At 53.5% G+C, this 20,599-nt stretch overlaps 1 protein-coding gene across 4 annotated transcripts; it reads left to right on the forward strand.

Annotated features, from left to right (window-relative positions):
- Nucleotides 1-1,776: 1,776 nt before the first annotated feature.
- On the forward strand, nucleotides 1,777-20,410 carry ABHD6 (abhydrolase domain containing 6, acylglycerol lipase). 4 transcript variants are annotated; one of them, XM_057373400.1, is made up of 10 exons: nucleotides 1,777-1,857; nucleotides 8,978-9,041; nucleotides 10,717-10,864; nucleotides 14,174-14,330; nucleotides 14,738-14,851; nucleotides 15,087-15,219; nucleotides 16,468-16,625; nucleotides 17,411-17,465; nucleotides 17,883-17,983; nucleotides 18,599-20,410. In XM_057373400.1, exons 3-10 carry the CDS (start codon nucleotides 10,746-10,748, stop codon nucleotides 18,773-18,775), a joined length of 1,014 nt encoding a protein of 337 aa, XP_057229383.1. In that variant the 5' UTR covers nucleotides 1,777-1,857; nucleotides 8,978-9,041; nucleotides 10,717-10,745; the 3' UTR covers nucleotides 18,776-20,410. The 4 variants fall into 4 exon arrangements, with proteins under 4 accessions (XP_057229383.1, XP_057229380.1, XP_057229381.1 ...); XM_057373397.1 differs by lacking the exon at nucleotides 1,777-1,857 and adding an exon at nucleotides 5,476-5,590; XM_057373398.1 differs by lacking the exon at nucleotides 1,777-1,857 and adding an exon at nucleotides 7,697-7,829.
- The last annotated feature ends 189 nt before the right edge of the window (nucleotides 20,411-20,599 follow it).

Raw genomic sequence — 20,599 nt, forward strand, 5'->3', positions numbered from 1 at the left:
AGCTTCAGGGTCAGAATCATCAAAACCCAGAGCTCTCCCCAAAATCAGGCTTGTTTTGGCTACCCTTGCATCAAACAGCAAGTGTTTGTTGTGGTGCCCATGAGGCTCCGACCCTGAACCGTGCCTGCCAGGGCTGTGTTTATCGTCAGGGCTCCTGCCTTATCAGTTACCCCTTTCCCCTCCACCCCAGGATTTATCAGGGGGACAAACAGCAGCCACTCAGCCTGTGGGGGGGTGACACAGCGAGCTCATGTTCCTTTCTGTACCACTTTCCTCCCTGTTTACTGCACTTTCTGTGAGTGTCCTCTTTGCTCCTTATCAGATGATAAAACATGCTCCATGTGGGTGCACAAACAATGACAGTTCAGGGCTGCCCTGCTCTTGCACAAAAGGGTGAAGCTGCTGCTGAAACCAACACAGTCTGGGGCTCTTGTCCCTACTTGGAATGGTGCCAGGTGAGGGACAGCATCTCCCACTGAGCAGCACCTGKGGAGCATTCCTTAGTCCCAGGGCAGAGAGGCAGCTGAGGAGGCTGATGGYGATGCAGAAGCCAGTTTGGGCAGGAGCTCTGAGCAGTGGGGAGGTGCTGCCCAGGCCTTTGGTGGAGCTCTGCTGACAGCCTGTACTGGGTGCACGGGGGCTGTGGCTGCTGTGTCACTGCCTCTGGGGCAGCAGCTCTGTCCTGGTCCCACTCCCGAGGAGGTGCTGGGGACAGACGGGGCTGGATGTGTCCCTGTGTCACCCCTGCTCAGGACGCCCTGGGGACAGCGGGGTGTGAGGATCCTGCAGCCGTGTGGGGGTTCCTCCTCTCCCTGCAGGCACAGCTGCTTCCTTTTGGCCGCAGCCCTGGCTGCCTGTGGGGAACCCACAGAACTGTTTTTGTTGGCAGAGATGGACTGAGAGGATATCTGAGGTTTCCTGTGCCTGCCTGGGAGGGCTGGAGGGAGATGCTGCAGGGTCAGCCCACATCCCCTTCTGCTCTGGCAGAGGAAGTATATTCTGGGCTTGAAGGGCAGCGGGACTCACGGGATGCCCCGTGAGGGGGGAGCACCCATGGGGTGTGTGGGGCTTKGCTGAAGCTTCTTTTCTTCTCCATGGGCAAGATGTGGTGTCTGTGTGCCAGTCRGGGGTTTGGCACTGCTGGGGACACCAGGGCTGCTGTGCCCTTTCAGCAAAGGCTGTGCAGGCTGACCCTGCCTGAGCCCCAGCCCATCGGGGTGTCCCTGCTGCCCCACTCGACATCCCTATTCCCCCAAAAGGGAGATTGGCTTAGGAGCTGGAGGCAGAGGTGGTGTTGGGTGTGAGGGGCAGTGTGGGGACTGACACCCCTGGGCTGGTGCTCCCCAGGTGCCACCACAACTCTGTTTTCAGGACAAGAGGGCTCCTCCCCTTCCATGTACCAGGCTTTAAGAGGTTGCACATTTYGTAATTTTTACCGTTTCTTCCCGAAGTGCAGCTCTGTCAACATCATCTGTGGCAGGGGGAGGTCCAGGAATGGCCAGCCCCAAAGATGACATCACCACAAAAGTAGGTTCCTTTGGGTAAATGAAATGACCTTTGGGCTCTCGGTGACCTTATCACAACCATTAAGTAGAGTATTTTATCGCAGTCTCCTGCACTCTCAAGTTAATAAATAACGAAGCACTTGGACCATTCTAATTGCTAAAGTTCACAGCTGGGCTCCTGACCATATATGGCCATTTGGGAAGTGGTTTCGGTGCCCATATAATGGCAGTACTTGTCCTGGTGTGACCCTCTGGCATTTTGGTGTAACACAGGGTAAAAGTATTTGATGTGCAAGATACATGGAATGTTTTGAATCAGTTCTTTGATAACTTTTATTTATGATGCTGGAAGGTAAGTGTTCTACTTAATTAATTAACATCAAGGCACAATTCCTTTGCTGGTCCAGGACTCKGATAGGGTTTTCTTTTTCAACTTGAAATGTCAGTGTTGTTCAACTAGTGGTTTGAAGCATGACAGAATTCCCACTACAAGGCAGTCCAAGGAAAAATGCCAGATCATGTTTTCAGTTTCTTGAAGAAGGCTGCTTAGCTGAGCTGTAGGGGAGCGGGAGTTAATCTGAAATACAGGCTTTGATGCATGACGACAAGATGAGGCTTTGAAGTTAATCCTCCATAAAGATATTGCACCCGCCAAATAAGGTTTTGTGCCAATAAGTACACCCATATTGTCAGCAGTTAAAGATGTAATTAAAATGTGCATAATACATGCATTAACTTTGAGCAGAGTTAATAAAGTACTATTCAAAACTTGTTGTTAGGCAAGTAGGTGTTGCTTTATGATGTTTCAAAAGGCAGGAGCATTGTTGCTGTGCTTGTCCCAGGTTGTGCAATGGAGCCCCTGAAGGGAAGCTGCTCAAGGTGGTGCCCAGAGGAGTTACAGACCCRTGTGCTCCCCCAGAGCTGCTGTTTGCACACTGAGATCCTATCCCTGTCCTGGGGGTGGATTTTGGTAGCTGTGTTATTGAAGTGGCACTGCTCAGGGCATGGCAAGGCTTTCCTCAGCAGCTCCACGGTGGGCTCTGGTGCACCCCCTGCCCTGGGCTCTCCCGTGCCCACGGTCCCCTGGGCACTGCTCACGATGGTGCCACAGGGCCACCACGGCGCCAGTGGGAACAGACGGGACGAGCCACGCTGGGATGATGATTCACGCTGCCAAAGCAGCGTGCTGTCACTTGTTACGATTGCAAACAGCCTCGCCATGTGCCCTGGGGATCCATCACCCAGCAGTGGAAAATAACATGGAAACCTTTCACCTAGTGCTTGGTGAGGCAGAAGCTGGAGTTCTTCACAGCCATCCTGGACTGAATCCAGCCAGGGCTTCCACCTTCCTATGGAAAACAAGACTGTTTACATAAAAGTCTCGTTGCCTGGTTTCTGAGGCCATGGGGCAGCTAATTCTGATTCTTTTAAATGSTTTTTTATCATGTGGTTGCTCTGATTTAGAGAGACATTTTGTTTTTCGCTGAATCATAAGCCATTGTTGTGGYCATGGGCTGTTCTGCACCAAAGCTGTGCTCCTGCCCCGGTAGGAAGCCCAGCTCCTGACACTGGCATCAGGAATGAGTAATTTTGGGCTGAGGGCCAGGAYAGCCGGCTCTGGGCTCCGAAATGCCTCGGAGGGTGACGCAGGGGTGACTCGGTCCTCACCAGCTGCCACAGYTCTGTGATGAGCTGTCTGTGTGCTGAGAGGAGAAACAAAACACACGGACAGGTCAGTGCAGGCACTGGCCTTTGGTTTGGGTTTGCCACTCTGCAGCCACCCCAAAAATGGCCTTGCAGGGTCCTAAGGAGGTGCCCAGGGAGCTGCTGGGGTGTCCTGAGAAGCCTGAGGCTCATCTGCTCTCTGTGGGCACAGGAGCCCAGCCATGCCCTGCACTCTCCCGTAGCCCATCCTGTGCCATCTGGAGAGCCCAAGATCCCCTCCACCGTGCTGTGAAGGAAAAGGAGCCTCAGCCCCTGCCTGGCACAGCCCTCACAGCTCTGCAAACCCATGGCAGGGCTGGCACCTGTTGGAGCTGTGTCCTGGCAGTGGCTGGATCACAGGATCCTGTCACCACTGAAGGAGACTCTCGGTGACTCTTACCCGTGGCTGCACGCTGAGCTTTCAGGRGTGGGGTCCCTGCTTAGCTCATGCCACGTTTGAACATCCAGCCACCACAGGTCTGTGCTTCAGCTTCCCTGTTTCCAGAGCCATCACTGCTATGCCTGTATCCTGCAGCATTCCCACCAGGAGGCCGGGAATAACCATGGGGTTATCCATGGGAATAACACGGGGTGGGTAATCCATCCCTGCAGCGAGTCAGCACCAGCACGCATCCCCAGGGAGCCCGGGGCCCTGCAGGAGAGAGTTGAACAAACAACTACGACAGCAAACAATGTTTGAAGGCTTGTGAAATCCCTCCCGTATCCACTTGGGTCTCCTCAGCGGAAGCTCAGCTTTGTTTAGTCCTGCTTCATTGGGAAAGAAAACATAAAACAGGCTGCRCCTCAACTTTACCAGGCCACCTAAACCCCTTGATTTTTTAGTTATAAATCTCTTCTGCTTGCTCATGTTATCAAAATCTTGTTGTTATCGTAGTAAACTCTGACCTGGAAAGCCCTTTACCCCAGCTATCTCACCTCCCCCAGCCTGCCAGACCAAAGGGACATCCTTTATCAAAGCACACGTGCRGTGAGGATTTGACCCAATTTGCTTTTACTCGGGAGCTGATCTCATTTCCAATTTAATTAAGTTTTCTTCTAATTTTTGGCATATCTTAAAGGTACACACCAGCCTGATACGTGACCCAGGGGGGCTGAAAGTAAATTTGCTTATAGCAAAAGGATTCAGGTGGCAGTTTTAAGAAAAATCAGAGTAGATTTTAAATGCAAGTTGAAATGCAGCTCCTGAGAGCAAACACTGTCATCTGTTGGGAGGGRAGGGCAGGTAACAGGTTTGTATCCTAAATGAGAGACTTACTTTTACACCTGAAATAGGATTTTTGTAAGTGGGATGSTCTGATTTCAACCTTTGTGCCCTTTCCATGGGAGCATGGCAGAACTCTGTGCTCCCTGATCACAGCCATCCCCAAGCCCGGGGATGGGCACAGCTGTCCCCCACCCCAAGCTTGCTCCCAAGCCTCATGAAGGGGTCTGTGAGGTTTCTCTGTGGGGTGTAGYGCTGCAGTCGCCTTTGATCTCTGTGGCAATTGTATTGCACCCCCTTTGCATCCCTGCTGTAGCCCCTGTTGTACCCACCCTTGCGGTCTCCTTGTTGTAACCCTGTTGCTGCCGAATCACATTCCTTTTTTTGTTCCTGTTGCATTTCCATGGCAACCCCATTGTACAAGTTTCGTAGCCTCCTTGCATCCTTCTTGGCTCCCTGCTGTGTGTCCCTTGCATACTCCCTTTACATTTCTGTTGGAAACCTAACCCTGTTGTAACGGCCCACCCGCTGCAGCCCACCTGCATCCCCCCCTCACACCCCCACCAAAGTCACATCACATCCCTCTGTTGCCACTCAGTATCCCCTCTTGTACCCCCACATTGCTCCCCTCGCATCCCGGTTATACTTCCCACACCACTTGCACTTCCACTGCAGCCCAGCTGCATCCCCCACTGTAACCCCACTGAATTCCCATCACAGCTCCACTGAATCCCCTCATTGCATCCCCCTTTCTACCCCATGGAAGCCCCATTAGTCTTCCCCTGCGTTCCTGTTGCAGTTTCATTGCATCCCCCCCTTGCATCTCCACTGACGCCCCTCCACGTCCCTCCACTGTCGCCACCCTGCAGTCCTGCTGTCCCCACATCGCACCGGCAAAGCAGCCGCATCACATCCCCCCTGCACCCCGCTGTAACCCCCGCGCTCGCCCCTATCTGATCCCCTTTCACCCGGCTGTGTCCCGCCTATCCCCCCGTGGCATCCCGCCCCGCGGAGCCGCATCCCCGCCTCTCCGCTGCGCCCCGCGGAGCCGCACCGGCGCGGGGGGAGGGCGCAACGGAGCCGCCGCGTTCCGCCGCCCGGCGCTGCCATTACGGCCCGGCACAGCTCGGCTCGGATCGGATCGGATCGGATCGGCACGGTGAGAGGCGGGGGGGCGGGATGCGGGGCTGACGGTGGCAGTGACAGGACCGGGCGGGGGGGGAAGTGAGAGGAGCGGGGGCCGTTCTGGCGTCCGGGTCACCCCGGTCCCAATCCTGGCATCGCTGGGGGACGGCAGAAGATCGCGAGCAAAGACAAATTCCATGAAAAGAATGAATATATATATACGTGTATATATATTCAAAGATTTAATTAATTTGCCTTTAAATTCCATCCCTCCCCCAAAAATTAATCATTTAGTGGCGAGGCGGTTGGAACAAGATGATGCTTAAAGTCCCTTCCAGTGCACACCGGTTTCTGACTGTAAAGCATTCTATGGTCTCAGCTGCTGCTGTTTGGAGGATGCTGTCATTTTCTGCCTCCTCCTTGGCGGGGGCTGGTGCTGAGAAAAGGGGCCGGGATAGGATCCCTGGATACCCCTACCTCATCCCTGCCCAACTCTTTCCTACCCCCGCCAGGAGAAGGCTGAGTCCGAGCGCACTCGTGACATCGGATGTGCCGTGCATGCTCTGCTGCGTGCGTGTGCGGCAGGATGAGGATGGCGGGGTCCGGAAGGAGGATGGGCACGCTGTGAATTTCTAAACCAGCAGCTGACTGGCAGCACAGCCTGCTTGGGTCATGCTTTTCATCCACCTTGTCCCCAGGCTGGCTGGCAGTGATGCTGATGGCTTGCCCCTGCCCATTCCCAGCCTGGGGTACAGCAGCAGGGTCAGGGGCCAGCCCGGGCTCTCTGGCTCGTGTTGGAGCTGCGTTACACAGATACAGAAGGTTCAGAGGTGTACGTTTGGTGAAAGGCTGCTGCAGAAATAATGATCTCATTTCTGCCATCTATAAATAAATGAAGGTGAAAGGGCACATTACCTACTCACGGCTCACCGGAGGCTAGATTAAGATTGAGAGCTGGCTGACTGACAGAGATCTTTCAAGTATTAATAGACGTTAAATTACAATTTCACTGTGATTAGCACCTAAAAGATCACATAGCAAACTGTGACACTAATAGGGAATCATAACAGTACTTATGTCATTGTTTATGGTTCAATATTATTTTTATGTCTGCAGGGAGTGCAAGGGTGAGAGAGTTTCCAAGGGAAAGAGCTCATTTGCATGTTTTGGGTTTTTCTTTTTACGTGGTCAGTGGTGTCAGTCAGGGTTTCTGGGGGCCCCACCTCAGCCACTGAGGTCCCTCAAAGCCCCATTTCTGCGTTGGGATCTAAAATTGGTTGATGTTTTTTCCTTTTCGGATCTTAAAAAACAAAAAATTAATGTATGCCTAAATGTGTTGCTTAGCTTTCARCTATTTAGTGATTTAACTCTGTTGAGATATGGACTGTGCTGGGTGCAGGTGGGGTGAGCAAAACCCTGGGTGCAACACCAATTGTGCAGCCCAGTCCCGATGAGCACAGCCCAGGACAACCTTTGTGACTGAATGTTGCCAGAGAGGGCATATGTATGATTCTTTTTTAGTGAAATTCCTGCCTGGCCTTGGCTGGGGCTTCCCAGCACATCACCTGCCACTCTCCTCTTCCAGCCCAAGGTCCTTCCACCTTGGGATGAGTTTGGGCTGCTGCTGCTGCCTCTCTTGTGGGGCTTGGAAAAAAATCATAAATGCATCTGAGCTCCATAACTGGACCTTCCCCAACCTCCCTGGAATGACACACTAAGCTTGAAAGAGGAAAAACACCTTTGTCCCATAGTCCTGGGACTGTCCCCAACATGCTGTCCTCTGTAGTAACCCACAGACCGTCCCAGCTGTTGGCCCCTCTGTTTGCAGGTTATGAGGCCCCTGATTGAATTTGGCCTAGGGGATGAAATAGGAAACAAGTGGAGATGTGGAGCATCCCCTTAGCATCCATCCTGGGACCGTCCCATTACCTGGGGTGCCTTGTTTGGGGGATCCACAGGCTGTGGTGGTTAATGTTTGTGGTTTGGCTGCCAGTCTGAGAACCGGTGCTCCTGGTTCGGCATCTGGTGCCCTGCCATGTGTGCAGCGTGCTTGGCGTTATCGCCTCCATGATCACACGTCATTCATCAGAGTTGCCTAATTGATGTTTGCAAGTTTATTTATGAAGTATGTGGAGATCCTTCCGAGAACAGTAGCAACACTTGGGGCCACTTGCTGTGCCTCTTGGTCACAGGGCATCTCAAAGTGATGGATGAGGTGTGGTCTGAAGACTTACGGCTGTTACCAGAGGGCTCCTTTTATTTTTAAACCCACAGTAAGTTAAAAAGGAACTCTCYAGCTGTAGCAAAGGACTGTGCCAGGGCCTGGGGTGATGCTGSCTGGTCCCGGTGCAGCAGGGAGGGYGATGATCCCCCGGGCAAAGCACATCGCAGGGCGCTGGCGCTGTGGGTGCTCCCCCGAGGCTCCGGGGAGCTGGTGTCCCTCTGCAGCACCGCAGGGGTGGCTCTGCGGGGAAGGGGCGCTGGGCAGGGTGGTGACAGTGGCTGTCTCTGACCGCACAGCCCAGCCTGCTGCCGTTCTCCTCCGTCGGAGGCAGCCACGGCAATCGGGGGCGATGCTCTGCCGCCGCAGGAGGAGGTTCGGAGCCCTGGGGCTCCCCGAGCATCCTCCTCCCGGGCACCCTTGGCCAGCGGGGCCCCGATCGGGCTGGCCCGGTGTGCATGGCCGGCATTGGGTGCCGGGGCTCACGTGGTGAGCGGTGGCTGCCATGGCCCTGCCGAAATGCTCCGGCATTGGTGATGGGGACAGCGGCCCCGGCTGCCCTTAGCCCCGCCACCGTGGGGTCTCTCGGGGATTTTCTGCCTCGAAGCAGCCCCCAGCACTCATGCCGCGGGGCTCCGATGCTCCCACGGATCCTCCCGCGTGAATTTCACAGCCAAAATCTGCCAGCCCGTTCAGGCCAGCATTTTGCTGCCTCTCCAGTCATTTCCTGCGGCTGCGCTTGGCTTCAGCCTGTCTCACACAGGGAAGGCTCGGAGGGGGGGCACGGAGAGCGCTTGGAAAAGTACCTTTAAGACAAAGAGGAAGGGGACGAGAAGCAGCTTAGCTGGCTTTGTTCTAATAGCAGTAATCACCTGAAGGGCGAGCATGAGCCCGCGGCGCTGGGTCCGCGCAGCCCTGCCCGGGGCTGCTGGGCTCGGCCCTCCCCGCCCCGGCTCTCGCTTCCTCTCCGATGGCAGCTTGCACTTTGCTCCTGCTTGGAACAAGTGTATTCAACGGGCTTTATTGTACAAAAGACCATTTTTACATAAACAGGGGAAAGGTTGGTCAGAAGGTGAATATGAGACGTCTTGGAGGGAAGCTGGTGGTTTAAATACCCCAAACTCATCGGCTGCCGAGCCTGAAGGGAGGAGTAAAAGCAGGACTGCGATTTTGACCTTGGTTTTTTTCCTCTTCTGACAGTGTTTTCAGACGCTGCCCACAGCGAGCAGGACTTGTGCCGAGAGGAGGAGGGGAATTCTGCAAGGTAAGCCGGGCTTTTTAAAGGCTTTCTCCTTGTTTAGCTTTCTAAAAGCGGTGTGGAGGTGGAGGCAGAGGTGGTGACCCCGTGCCAGGGCACACAGGGGCTCCCACCATCCCACGCTTTTTCCTTCCTGCAGCCTTCTCTCGTTACGGGTCACCAGTGGAAGCAATGGCGATTTTCTGTGCTTTATTTCTGCGCTGCTTTCGTGACAAAGCGAAAGGCGGGGAGTGTTCTGGGGTGGGCTTCCTCGCAGCCCGGCTCCCATGGATGAGGTTTATCGGTTGCATAAAGTGTTTATCTATGAACAAGCCGTGCTGAGATCAAGGCTCTTTCTACACAATGCTAATTAAATGAATAGAGGCGCGTTGTTGAGGCTTGTAGACGGAAATGAGGTTTAGCTTTGTTAAGGAGGTTCCTGGTGGAAGTATTCACGGTATTCCTCAAATTTCAGTTATTCCTGTTTTCGCTGGGGGAAGAGGGCAAATCTGGCTGATGCTTCAGAGGTTCTGTAACCGTTTCTCGTGTTTGTGTGTAAGGTGGGGGTCCAGTGTGACAATGTGTTGTGTGTCTGGGGGCGGGAGGCTGTGATTGTGGTGATTGTATTCCTGTTTCATGGCATCACATATCACACACACACACACCACAGGAAGCTGAAAAAAACTGACTGTCCTGGCACAGCGAAATGTGGAGGTGGTGATCGGGGGTGAGTGGCTGGTGGGAGAGCAGGCATTGAGGATGTTTCGTTTTACAAATGTGGGACAAAAAGTGCTAGCGCTGAGGAAAGGGGAGTCATGAGTTCGTTAGCAGGGGTAATTAGAGGAGATGTGTGTGTGGCAGCGTTTAATCTCTTAATGAGAAAAATATATCCCAGCTGCCTGCGGTGGGGAGAGTTCAGGGACAAACACAACATTGTGTGAGAGCCTGTCCTTGCCTCCATGTCCTCCACCTGCTGCCCATGACATTTGTCCAAAGGGTGCTGGGGAGCAGGGACGGGAACCTGTGATCCACAGCAAGTGCAAAATGTGGGGCAGAAGCGAGGATGTGGGGGTGGGGATAAATTTGTCTCAGATAAGGGCTGGACACCAAAGAGTGCCCTGCCAAGTTGTTTCCTTCTGCTCCCGAGCTCATTAATAAGCTCTGCTTCCTTGATTAGTTGGTGCCTGTGCAGAGCGGTAATGAGAGCTGGGCTCAACCCATCAATTCTAGGTCAGTTGTTGTGTGCTGGGGATTTGGGATCAGGCAGGGGGAGGGAAAGGAGACAGAGCTGGACGCCTGCCTCCGAAAAGAAACGTGGAGCCTGCCTGAAGCCAGCCCTGCCTGCACCCATCGAAGGGAAAGGCTGCCTGCAGCCCTCAGGGGCTGTGCTCCCTGTGTCTGCAGTGTCCCAAGGGCCATGGTGTGCCCGGTCACCCCAGACATGTTCCGTGCCTGTTAGCAGCTCATTGCCCGTTTGAGATGTGCTCTCCTGAGAGCATAACATTGCAATAATTAGATCCATTAAGGAACCAGAAGAAATAATTGGGTTTTGAAACTGAAGGAGAGTTTGCTGTGCTCCTGAGTGGTATCCTTTGCCTCTTGCAGAGCTGCTTTCCTCCCCACCTCTGGCAGCAGAGTCTTCATTTAGCAATGACTTGCTGTAATTTCTGATGGTTAACCTCAGAACCTTCCCTAACCGCAGGCAGGTGAGGCTGAGTAGTGAAGAGCAGCATGGACCTGGACGTGCTGAACATGTTTGTCATCGCCGGTGGCACCCTGGCTATCCCCATCCTGGCCTTCGTGGCCTCCTTCCTGCTCTGGCCCTCGGCGCTGATCCGCATCTACTACTGGTGAGTTCAGAGCCCGCTGCTCTCAGCGTGGCACGGGGTGAACCTGTGCCCAGCAGGACCCTACACACACACAGGTCACTGTGGTGTGACCAGAGCTGGCTGTTCCTGCCTGGGATGGTGACAGCAGCAGGTGACCGAGACCCTCCAGGGCTGTGCCGGGTGTGTGCAGCTTTGAGCATGTCTGGGAGAAGAAAATGGCATTTTCTTACTGCATTTTTGCTGCTGAGGCTTATGTCTGTCAGGCTCCTTGCTGTCCCAGGGGTTTGGCTGTGCCAAGGGGCTGTTGGCCAGGCTGCCACTGCAGTGCCAACTTGCAAGGTCTCTCCAAATCTTTCTGGGTTGCTTCCCCCAAGGACAGGACTGTGACTGGGAAAAGCACTGCCATTGCAGCCTGTCCACCAGCCTGGCCACCCTGGCATTCTGGTGACCTCCCACCTCATCAATGTGGCTGTGGCGTGGGTGTCCCTGGGCTCACATGCTCCCTCCCAGCTGGCAGCCTGCTGAGCAGGCAGGGACTTTTCCCTCACTAGTAGTCATGGATGAAGCTTTTGTTATCCTTTCTTTTTCTTCTGGAATGGAGCATCAAGAGGAGATGGAGCAACACTTTTTTTTTTTTTAAATCCCCTTGAATCTTGTCCTTTCTGGGGGCAGGAGGCAAGCACTACATCTTGCATTCCTCCTTTGTCTCTGGAAATCAGTGATAAGCCCGCTGGCAGTTTTCCTCTCTGGGTTTGTGCAAGGAAAGGCTGTATTAATTCCCTTCAGAAGTCGGGGCAGAGTCTCATTTCCCAGCATGGGGCAGGCAGCAGCAGGCAGTGTGGGCAGAGCAGACACACAGCATGGGCAGAGCAGACAGCGTGTCAGGCTGCCCTCACATGCTGCTGGCAGATGGTGGCTCCTGCAGTTCAGCTCATGGGGTGTTTCCAAATCCAAGGGACCTCCTGTGAGAGGAAGATGTTTGCCCACAGCAGCACTTGGGTGCAGCAATGAGTTGAAGCCAGTTTCTGAAGGCACTTTAATTAGCAGCCTTTTATTCACAGCATGTGAGAGAGGAGGGGGCATGGGATGAAAGTGCCAGTGATGGGATCATCACTCTGCAAAGGAGAGCAGCAGTGTCACAGCCTTCTGCTGCCCCAAGGATGTCTGGATGGTACTGGGTTTGGCAGTTAAAGTGCTTTTTCTTCTTTGGATGGATAAGCAGCTGGTGGAAGCCAGGGAGGGCCCTGATGGGCTGAGGCTCTGAGGAGGATCACTGGAACACCCTGCTGAGGGAGTGTGGCCAGGGTGAAGCCTTCAGCAGCCACAGGCAGGGGCGGCAGGACAGGGCAGTGGAGGTGCAGGGTGTGATGCTGGGGGGTCAGAGAGCCAGGCTGAGGGGAAGGTAGAGAATGCCCTGCTGCCTTTGTCTTTTGGGATTGCAGATRCAGGGCTGAGTGAAAATGCACTGTRGGCAGGCTGGTCTGTGTTTGGGTGAAGAAGGGAGCATGTGAGCAGGGGTCAGAAGGATTGTCTTCTTTTGAAGGGTGTGTTCCTCCCATTTTTCTCTCTTCCAGCACTTCTGGCAGTGTGGGCTTCTTGCAGGAGCAATTGTGATGCCCTGGGTGTCATGGGCACCTCCTTTGTTAGGGACAGTGGATGAGAAGGGTGGCTTTGCCCTTACTCTTCTATTGGTTTCTTTCTAAGTTGGAGTTTTTTGGGGGCTGAAATTGTTGTGTTTGCCCATCAGCAGAGGCAGAGGAGGTGCAGGCAGCATGCCGTGCTGCCCTTTGCTTTCAGCCCTGCACAACTCCAGCTTTGCAGCACTGCTCCTGGGAGGTCCCAGGGGAAGCTTCTCTCATCTTCCACACCTCTCTGCCCCCTCCTTCTCCTCGCTGCCAGTCTGTGTGTCCTCAGCTGGCGCAGTCAGGGGTCATTCTGGGCCCCCTCACCCATGGCTTCGCTGCTTTCCCTGCCGCTAATGCGCCTCCCTGCCCGGCAGGATATCCAGGGCTGCCCCGCTGACCCTGGCCCTGCAACCGCTCTGCCTGTGCTGCCACAGGGGTTAATCAGTTTAGCTGCTGCCATTAAGTGAGTTAACACCTTGTGAGGGATCAGTTCAGCTTTGCACAGATTATTTTGCCTTCTACTGAATTGATCCATTAGGATCAGTTGCTAAAAATGTTATCATCTTGCCCATCGGCAGTTCACACCAGTGCCTTTGAGGCAAGGACTCTTAAGACACTTATTAGGGAGAAATTCACCTCTCCTTGTAGGACCAGCACAGAGCTGCTGCTTAAGTCCCACTAACTCCCACCGACAAAGAGATTATGCTAAAAGAGGATTTCACTGTGCATAAGCTTTGAGTGGGCAGAGAGGTAGGACAGTCCAGAAGTGTTGGTGACCTTGCTCTTATGTCTTAAATTCCAATACGGCATACAAAAATATTTGCCAGTGTCTTGGCCGCCAAGAGTAGCCCAGTAGTTGTCCTGACAAGGGTTATGTCTGAGCGCAGGGGAAACGCAGAGAAGGCRAKCCTGCTCTCTGCCTTKGGMYRCAYGWWSWSWWCRTGYRKCCMAAGTGTCACCGATAATCTCTGTCCAGGTCCTTCTGGCCAGCAGTTTCACTGTGTCCTCTGAGCAGGCTGCAAGCATATGCTGGCAGGAGCTGTTTGCCTCTGCTTTCCAAGGAACAGCCTTGGGATTAGCTTGGTGTCTTCTGGGGTGCTAAACCCTGTGTAAAGATGGTCCCCTCTGGTCCTTAATGTGTGTACAAATTTTTAAAGGCTTTCTAGTTGGTCCTTGGGAGTTGGGTATCTGTGGTGCCCTGGTTGTTTTGGCTGGGAACTGATGTGCTTGTCCATGGGGTGATGTTCTCCCATTGACACAGGACTGTGTCCAAATAACCCTGTGACAGATCCACCTTACCCACCTGCAAGAACTGTCTCCCTTGGCCTGCCCATTTTGCATGCTGCCCCTCTCCCTTGAGTCTCTGTCCTCGTACCAACCTTTGGGCATTTTCTGTTTTACAATTGTTATTTTGGCCCATTTGCATAGCTAAATGAGTTATTTAGGGTCTTTTTTTAAAAAAAAAAAAAGTTTTTAACAAAGTATCTCCACAAACCAGTGCAGCCAGCCACAGTGCTACACCTGTAAGGGATCACATGTAAGCACAGGGACCAGATGCACAGGGTTAATTCCAGTATTCCCATTATGGCCCCAGTGAGACCCCAACCTGAGTGGCCTCAGTAAGCCTTTGGACTTGTCACCTGGCTCATGTCGTGGCTGGGCCCTGGTGTTGTTTTGCTCACTGGTGTTTTCTCCTTGTTTGCAGGTACTGGCGCCGAGCCTTGGGCATGCAGGTTAGATATGCCAACTACGATGATTATCAGTTTTGTTATTCCTATAGAGGAAGACCTGGCTACCGACCGTCCATTCTGATGTTACATGGCTTCTCAGCCCACAAAGACATGTGGCTCTCCATAGTAAAGGTGGGATTCCGTTTCTGTCACATTGCTCCCTACTGAGAATTGATGGCCTGGGCTTGGGGGCAGTGTGAGGGTGCAATGGTTGCATTCTTGGGATGGGAGGACTGCTGTAATGTGCTAGGAACACTCTCCTTGGTTTTGTTGTCTGTTGGATCACTTCACCCCTGTGACATGCAGGGCTGCAGGGGAAGAGCAGCACATCCCTTCCACTTCCATGGGAGCAGGTCTTGGCTGTGCTTTCCCATCATGTCATCCTTGGTACAGGAGCTGATTACTCTGGTGCATGAGCAACCAGGGCTGTCTGGAGGAGAGTGACCCCCCCCCCGCTCCCACCCGGGCTCCCCACTCAACATTCCTGGGCATCTCAGCCTTTTCCCTGCTCTGTAACCACCCCTGTTTTGTGTCTGCAGTTCCTGCCAAAGAACCTGCACTTGGTGTGCGTGGACATGCCCGGGCACGAGGGCACGACCCGCTCGGACTTGGATGATTACTCCATTACTGGGCAAGCTAAGAGAATACACCAGGTAAGGCCCCAGCACCACATGGTCAGCAGAGGGACGTGAGGGACGTGGGGACGTGAAGGACGTGGGGATGGCGGGGATGCTAAGCCCCGTGAGTCTGCCTTGTGCAGCCTCGCTCCCTCCCTTCCCAGGCAGCCAGAGCCACCAGCCTCAAGCTTCTGAGTTGAATTTCTCTAATGACCTGACCCCATGCTGTTGTTTCCTCTCCCCTAACAACGCTCCTTCTGCTCCCTGCCAGTTCGTGGAGTGCATCAAGCTGAACAGAAGGCCCTTTCATTTAGTTGGCACGTCCATGGGGGGAAATGTTGCTGGCGTCTATGCTGCTCAGTACCCAGAAGATATCTGCAGCCTGACCCTCATCTGTCCTGCAGGTGGGCAAAGCAGGGGGGGAAAGACAGAAGGGAGGACAAGCAGGGGCCACTGCAAAATCCAGGGCAGTGCTGGAGACAGCACAGTAGTGTAGTGCAAAGCATTTAGAAATAATTTGTATTTCCAGTCTGGGAATCTCTGGCAAGACACAGAAGAAAATCACAGCCTTGTGCTGGCCGCTCTTCTCCAGGGCTTTAGCATTTGCCTCACTGTGCTGTGGTTAAGAGTTGGGACTAGGGCAAATGGGACAAGTTCTGCTCTGGAGGAAAATGCCTTTTCTCTTGGGATGGCAGGCATTTTACATGACATGTTTGCAGCCTCTCAATTAACAGGAGGAAACCCAGACTACAACAGGAATAGTCTTCCCATCCTGGCCTCCTGAAAGCCCTGGTGTGCTGAAGGGTTGGGGCTTTGGGAGTCGGAGAGCTCTGACCTCCCACCTTTGGGTACTCTGAGTGGGAGGAGCACTTGAGGGCTGGGCAGAGGTCAGTAGGGTGTCCCTCCGTCCCCTCCATCCCCTCTGTCCCCTCAGTCCCCTCCATCCCCTGGACAGGGCTCGAGGAAGCCTGGCCATGACACGCTGCAGGAGCCATGGCGGGCAGGGAGCTTCTCTGCCAGGGAAGCTTTGCTGCATCCCCGTTGTCATAGCAGCTCCTTCCCCCTCCCACGCAAGGAAAGCGGCTTCCAAATAAGAGCTAAGGAACGAAGCAAAGCGAATGTTACCTAGCTACCAGGCTCTGGGGGCGTCAAGGTTCCCACCCGCTCTGGGAGAGGTGTTGGCCGCCTCTCTTTTCTGGATGTGAAACCTCTGTGTGGGGGCTGCAGAAACATTTGGGATTCAATTGCTGGGGAATTTTTTCTCAGTGCTGCATGCAGATGGGGTTGCTGAAATTTTCTGTCCAACCTTGTGCAGTGGTAGCCTGGGCATTAGTGTTTGCATCTGCTGACCACATAAAAATAAGCACTATAGCTTTTGCTGATGCATGTCTACACCTTGTGCTGTGCCAGCCTGCGGGGTTGGTGGTGCCAAACCCTGAAGCAGGAGGGGACTGGGTATCTCTGGATGCATATTGAAGTGGCTGTATGTAAAGATGTTTTTTTCCCCTCTTTTTAATTTTTTTTTAAAGAGTTAGCAGGCAGGAAGCCAGAGCAGGGATGAGGGAGGTCGGTACAGGGATGTTTTGTTGTTTGGACTGTTGAGGGTATCTCATCTGGGTTTTAGCTTCTCCACCCCGTCTCGTTTCACTCAGGCCTGCCAAGTACCACTGACAGCAAGTTCATTAAGCAGCTCCGGGAGCTGCAGGAGTCCAAACGCATTGACAGGATCCCTTTAATCCCCTCAACGCCCGAGGAGATGGCAGATATGCTGAAGCTTTGTTCCTACGTTCGCTTCAAGGTGCCACAGCAGGTGAGAAACCAGCCCGGGTTGTGGCAGCCAGGAAAGGGGGTCTGGAGGTGGTGAGTGGGTTTGCTTCTCCCTGAGCCCACATGGTGGCAGCTGAGGAAATAGTTGGAGTGGAACTGCAGCTGCCAGCCCTGCCATCACCCAGGCAAGACACACCCAGCCCCACTCCCAGCACCTTTCCAGAACTTTCCCTTCAAACCCTCTTTTTCCAAGTTCCCTCTGTCAGTGCCTGCTGGAATTCCTCTTCCCATGAAATTTTTGGCAGCGGGCTGGGATGTAGAAGGGTTTTTTAGTAAATATGGCTGGCAGGAAGCATTAAATGACTAAGGCAGCTGTTGTCTGATGTGGAGGGGGATTGTTTGCTGCTTTTTAAGTAAAAGTGATAGAATTGTTAATTGCGTCATTGTCAAGTGAGAGGAACTTGGCGAGGGGCTGGCTATTAAACTAGTTTTCCTTAGGAAGTCTGGAGTGAGTAGATTGGAGAGTGAAAAAAAAAAGTAAGGTAATGCCAAGACCTTTTGGGTTTTTGGCAAAAGAGTACAAGAAGGATGAAAAGTCATGACTGAGGTGGCTGCTGGCCTGGGGCAGAAATCGGGTCTGCATCATAAAAGACAATATTACTTCTTGCTGAAATACATGTTGCTTAAGCCCCACATACTTAGGAAGAAACTCATGCTGGGGCCAGACTTGCTGGGGTGGCAAAGGCTGCTCTTGAGAGCTCTTGGGCATGCTCAGCCCTGTGCAGGGCATGAGTCCCCTCCAGCAGCTCTCCTCTGCTCTCCCTGCAGATTCTCCAGGGCCTTGTTGATGTTCGCATCCCACACAATGAATTTTACCGGAAACGTAAGTGCATGGTGGCAGCCTCCTCGCCAGGCTTTCCAGCAGGACTCCCAGGGGTGGGGACCAGCTGTCCCCAACCCCCATGTCCCTTGCTGGGGTGGGAGGGGACAATGTCATTAACAGATTTGGGGACACACCTTGCTCACTGGTAGCAATGCAGAGCCACCCCCACTGCCACCCCCACTGGTGACAGGGTTGCTGCTTCATCCTCACCCCCGTCTGGGTTAATAAGTACTTGTGAAGAGATGGTTTGGCAGAATGTCCCTCTGCAGCTGGGCTTGGTGACAGGGCAAGGACAGCCCATCATCTCTGTTTGGGTTTCCCAGTGACAGGTTACTGGCAGGACCAGCCCACCCGGCCCCATTTGAGAAGGGAAGACAAAACGTCTCCCTGTAGGACTGATTCTCCTCTTGCCCACAGTGTTTTTAGAAATCGTGGATGAAAAGTCCAGGCACTCTCTCCATGAGAACATGAGCAAGATCAAAGCACCGACGCAGGTCATCTGGGGAAAGCAGGACCAGGTAGGCAGCCCCCTGTGCATCTCCTACAGACCTGTCTCCATCTCTGCCTGTGCCCAGCCAGGGGGCACCGAGGGGTTGTGCTGCCCAGCTGTGCACTGCTCTGCGGGGAGCTGGCACCGTGTCCCTGTCCCCAAGGACACAGGGGCTCAGCAGGGTGATGGGCAGGATGCTGACAGACAGCTTTCCAGAGGGAGGAGAGGGCAGTGCCAGGACTGGGGCGAGTGAAGGGGCAGGTGGGGGGTGGGTGCCAGCACCGAAGCAGGCAAGGGCTGGGAAGAAGGAGAATAAAGTCAGCAAAAAGAGTTGTCCTGGCAACTGGGAAGAGACGTGCTGTTTGTGGGCAGGCTTCAAGGCAAAGTATTAGGGTTTGTTTCAGAGACAGGAGTGGGAGGGAAGAAGTGGGAGGAAGCAAGCTGCAGGCATGCAGAGCGCTCTGTCAATGCAAAGATGCAAGCGTTTGCTGAGACTGGCGCCATCAGCCTCCCTGCCCTGTCCCCATCATGAGGACTGCCCCATCCCTGCTCCTCATCTCAGTGAGACCCCGACAGGGTTCCTATGGTGTGCAGTAAACCCCATCCCTGACTGCAGCAGTGACTGTTTTTTCCCTGCCTCCAGGTCCTGGATGTTTCTGGTGCCAGTATTTTAGCAAGTGCTATTCCCAACTGCCACGTGTACATCCTGGAGAACTGTGGGCACTCGGTGGTGGTGGAGCGGCCCCGCAAGACAGCCAACCTCATCCTGGAGTTCCTGGCGCTGCTGCACAGCATAGACAACAACAAGAAGCAGGCGTGAGCGTGGCAGGGAGCCACGTGCCCATGCCGGGTTAAATTGTAAAGTACTGCAGCTTTGATAAGTTCTCAGGGATCTTGTACGAATCGGGGTCAATGTGCCAAAGTCCCTGAGGAAGGCAGAATCACTGATACCTAAACCTATAGCACCACTGGCACAGCGACCTAGGGGTCATTGAGCAACCTCCATAGATACAGGAACAGAAGCAGAGTATCTCCCTTTTCTACTTAGAGGTAAGGTAGAAACAAGCTGAAATCACCCAGTGCTCCTCACACAGCCGCCCATCTTACCTGGGTTACCAGCACGTAGTTGTTCATGACATTTACCTAAACTATATATGAAATGTAGGAAGGAGAAAGCATCCTGGACTGAGACTTACAATATTTCTACTACTTAGAGTCCATCGTGTTGCATGCTGCCGTGCTGTAAGAGAACCCCCAAGTGCTCCAGGCGTCTGCTCGAGTGCTCTTTGTGTAGCTCCTTAACTCATGATTTATGCAGAAAACAACAGAAAACGTCACGTGTGGAAGTCCAATGACTGTAATGTGCAAAAATGTTTACACTCTGAGTGGGTTTTTCTAAATCCCTGAATAGCTCCTGTGTATTTGTAATGCCTTAACATTGCCCAGGGTGCGGTGTCTGTGCACAGCCCACCTTGCCCAGGGTTGGTTCTCCCTGCGGGTGAACACAGCCAGTGACAGCGGGGTGCAGGCAGCAGCTTTGGCACCGCTGTGGGGCCGGAGCAGTGGGAGCCCCCCTGAGCCCGAGTCAGCAATAAGCCCATGGCCAGGGCGTGACTCAGCCACCTCGGGCGAGCTCTCGTCTCAGCTCCTCTATCACATCGTGCTGCTGAACACCTGGATGTAAATAATGATTTTCTTAATGAATTCTGTGAATTCTGCAAAAGCCAATGCCACCGGAACAGGCCTGAGGGGTGGGAGCTGGCTGTGTGTGTGACCAGCAGGGGACAGAGGAGGGGTCAGCTTGCCCACAAGGTGCTGGGCAGCGCTGGGTAAAGGTACAGTGTGCTTCTGCATCCTCGCCATGATTGCAACTCCTGACCAAGCAAAACTATGGGTAGAAACAGGCAACAGAGACAAGCGACACGGTACAGCCTGCAAGGTGATGTCCAGGGATGGACCCTGCACCTCTCAGGGGTGGTCCCAGGGACAGAGCACTGGTCCCGGGCACAGATGGGACCAGTGGGTGCTGGAGGGCTGTGTGGTGCCCTCACAGGCAAAGCAGCAGGTGGCTGTCACCCCTCGGTCACCCCAGCCCTCCTGAGGGGTGACAGTGGGTGCTGCTGGAGTCCCCCCCAGGCTGGGAACACAGGCTTGTGGTGCTGACAGCCATCTGCTCGACGGCTTCCTGAGGTACCCCAATCTGTACATACATCTGAAACTCCCCGTCAGCTTCTCGGCTCTTTTTAAGAGAAGAAACATTGTTCTTTTAGAAAATTAGACATTTGCTGTTAATTGCTTGGTTATTGTTTCTACTACAGGAGTTGGTTTAAAAAACAAAATTGCTGATAGTTTTATGTGGTAAAAGCCAGAAAAACTTGTTGGGTATCTATATGGTTTCTCATGCCACAGATTGCTGTATGGAAAAGATTTATATGGCTATTAAAATCTAGTGATTTAAGGCGTCCATGGTGCAATGGTTTTTTTTTTTCCTTTGAGGAAGAAGGGGGCTGTGGTATGGGATGGTACAGGGGTGTTGCTCTGCTGCTTCTTTCCTCCCCACATTTCTGGGGGGAGATGCAGGTTTTGGTTCGAGGAACATTGGGTAATGGAAAGAGAGATGTCGAAGACCAGGAAGGCTCAAGTC

This window comes from Malurus melanocephalus, unplaced genomic scaffold (genome assembly GCF_030028575.1).
Source record: "Malurus melanocephalus ecotype Western Australia unplaced genomic scaffold, MMel_1.1 scaffold_196, whole genome shotgun sequence".
In the NCBI taxonomy this organism is placed as follows: Eukaryota; Metazoa; Chordata; class Aves; order Passeriformes; family Maluridae; genus Malurus; species Malurus melanocephalus.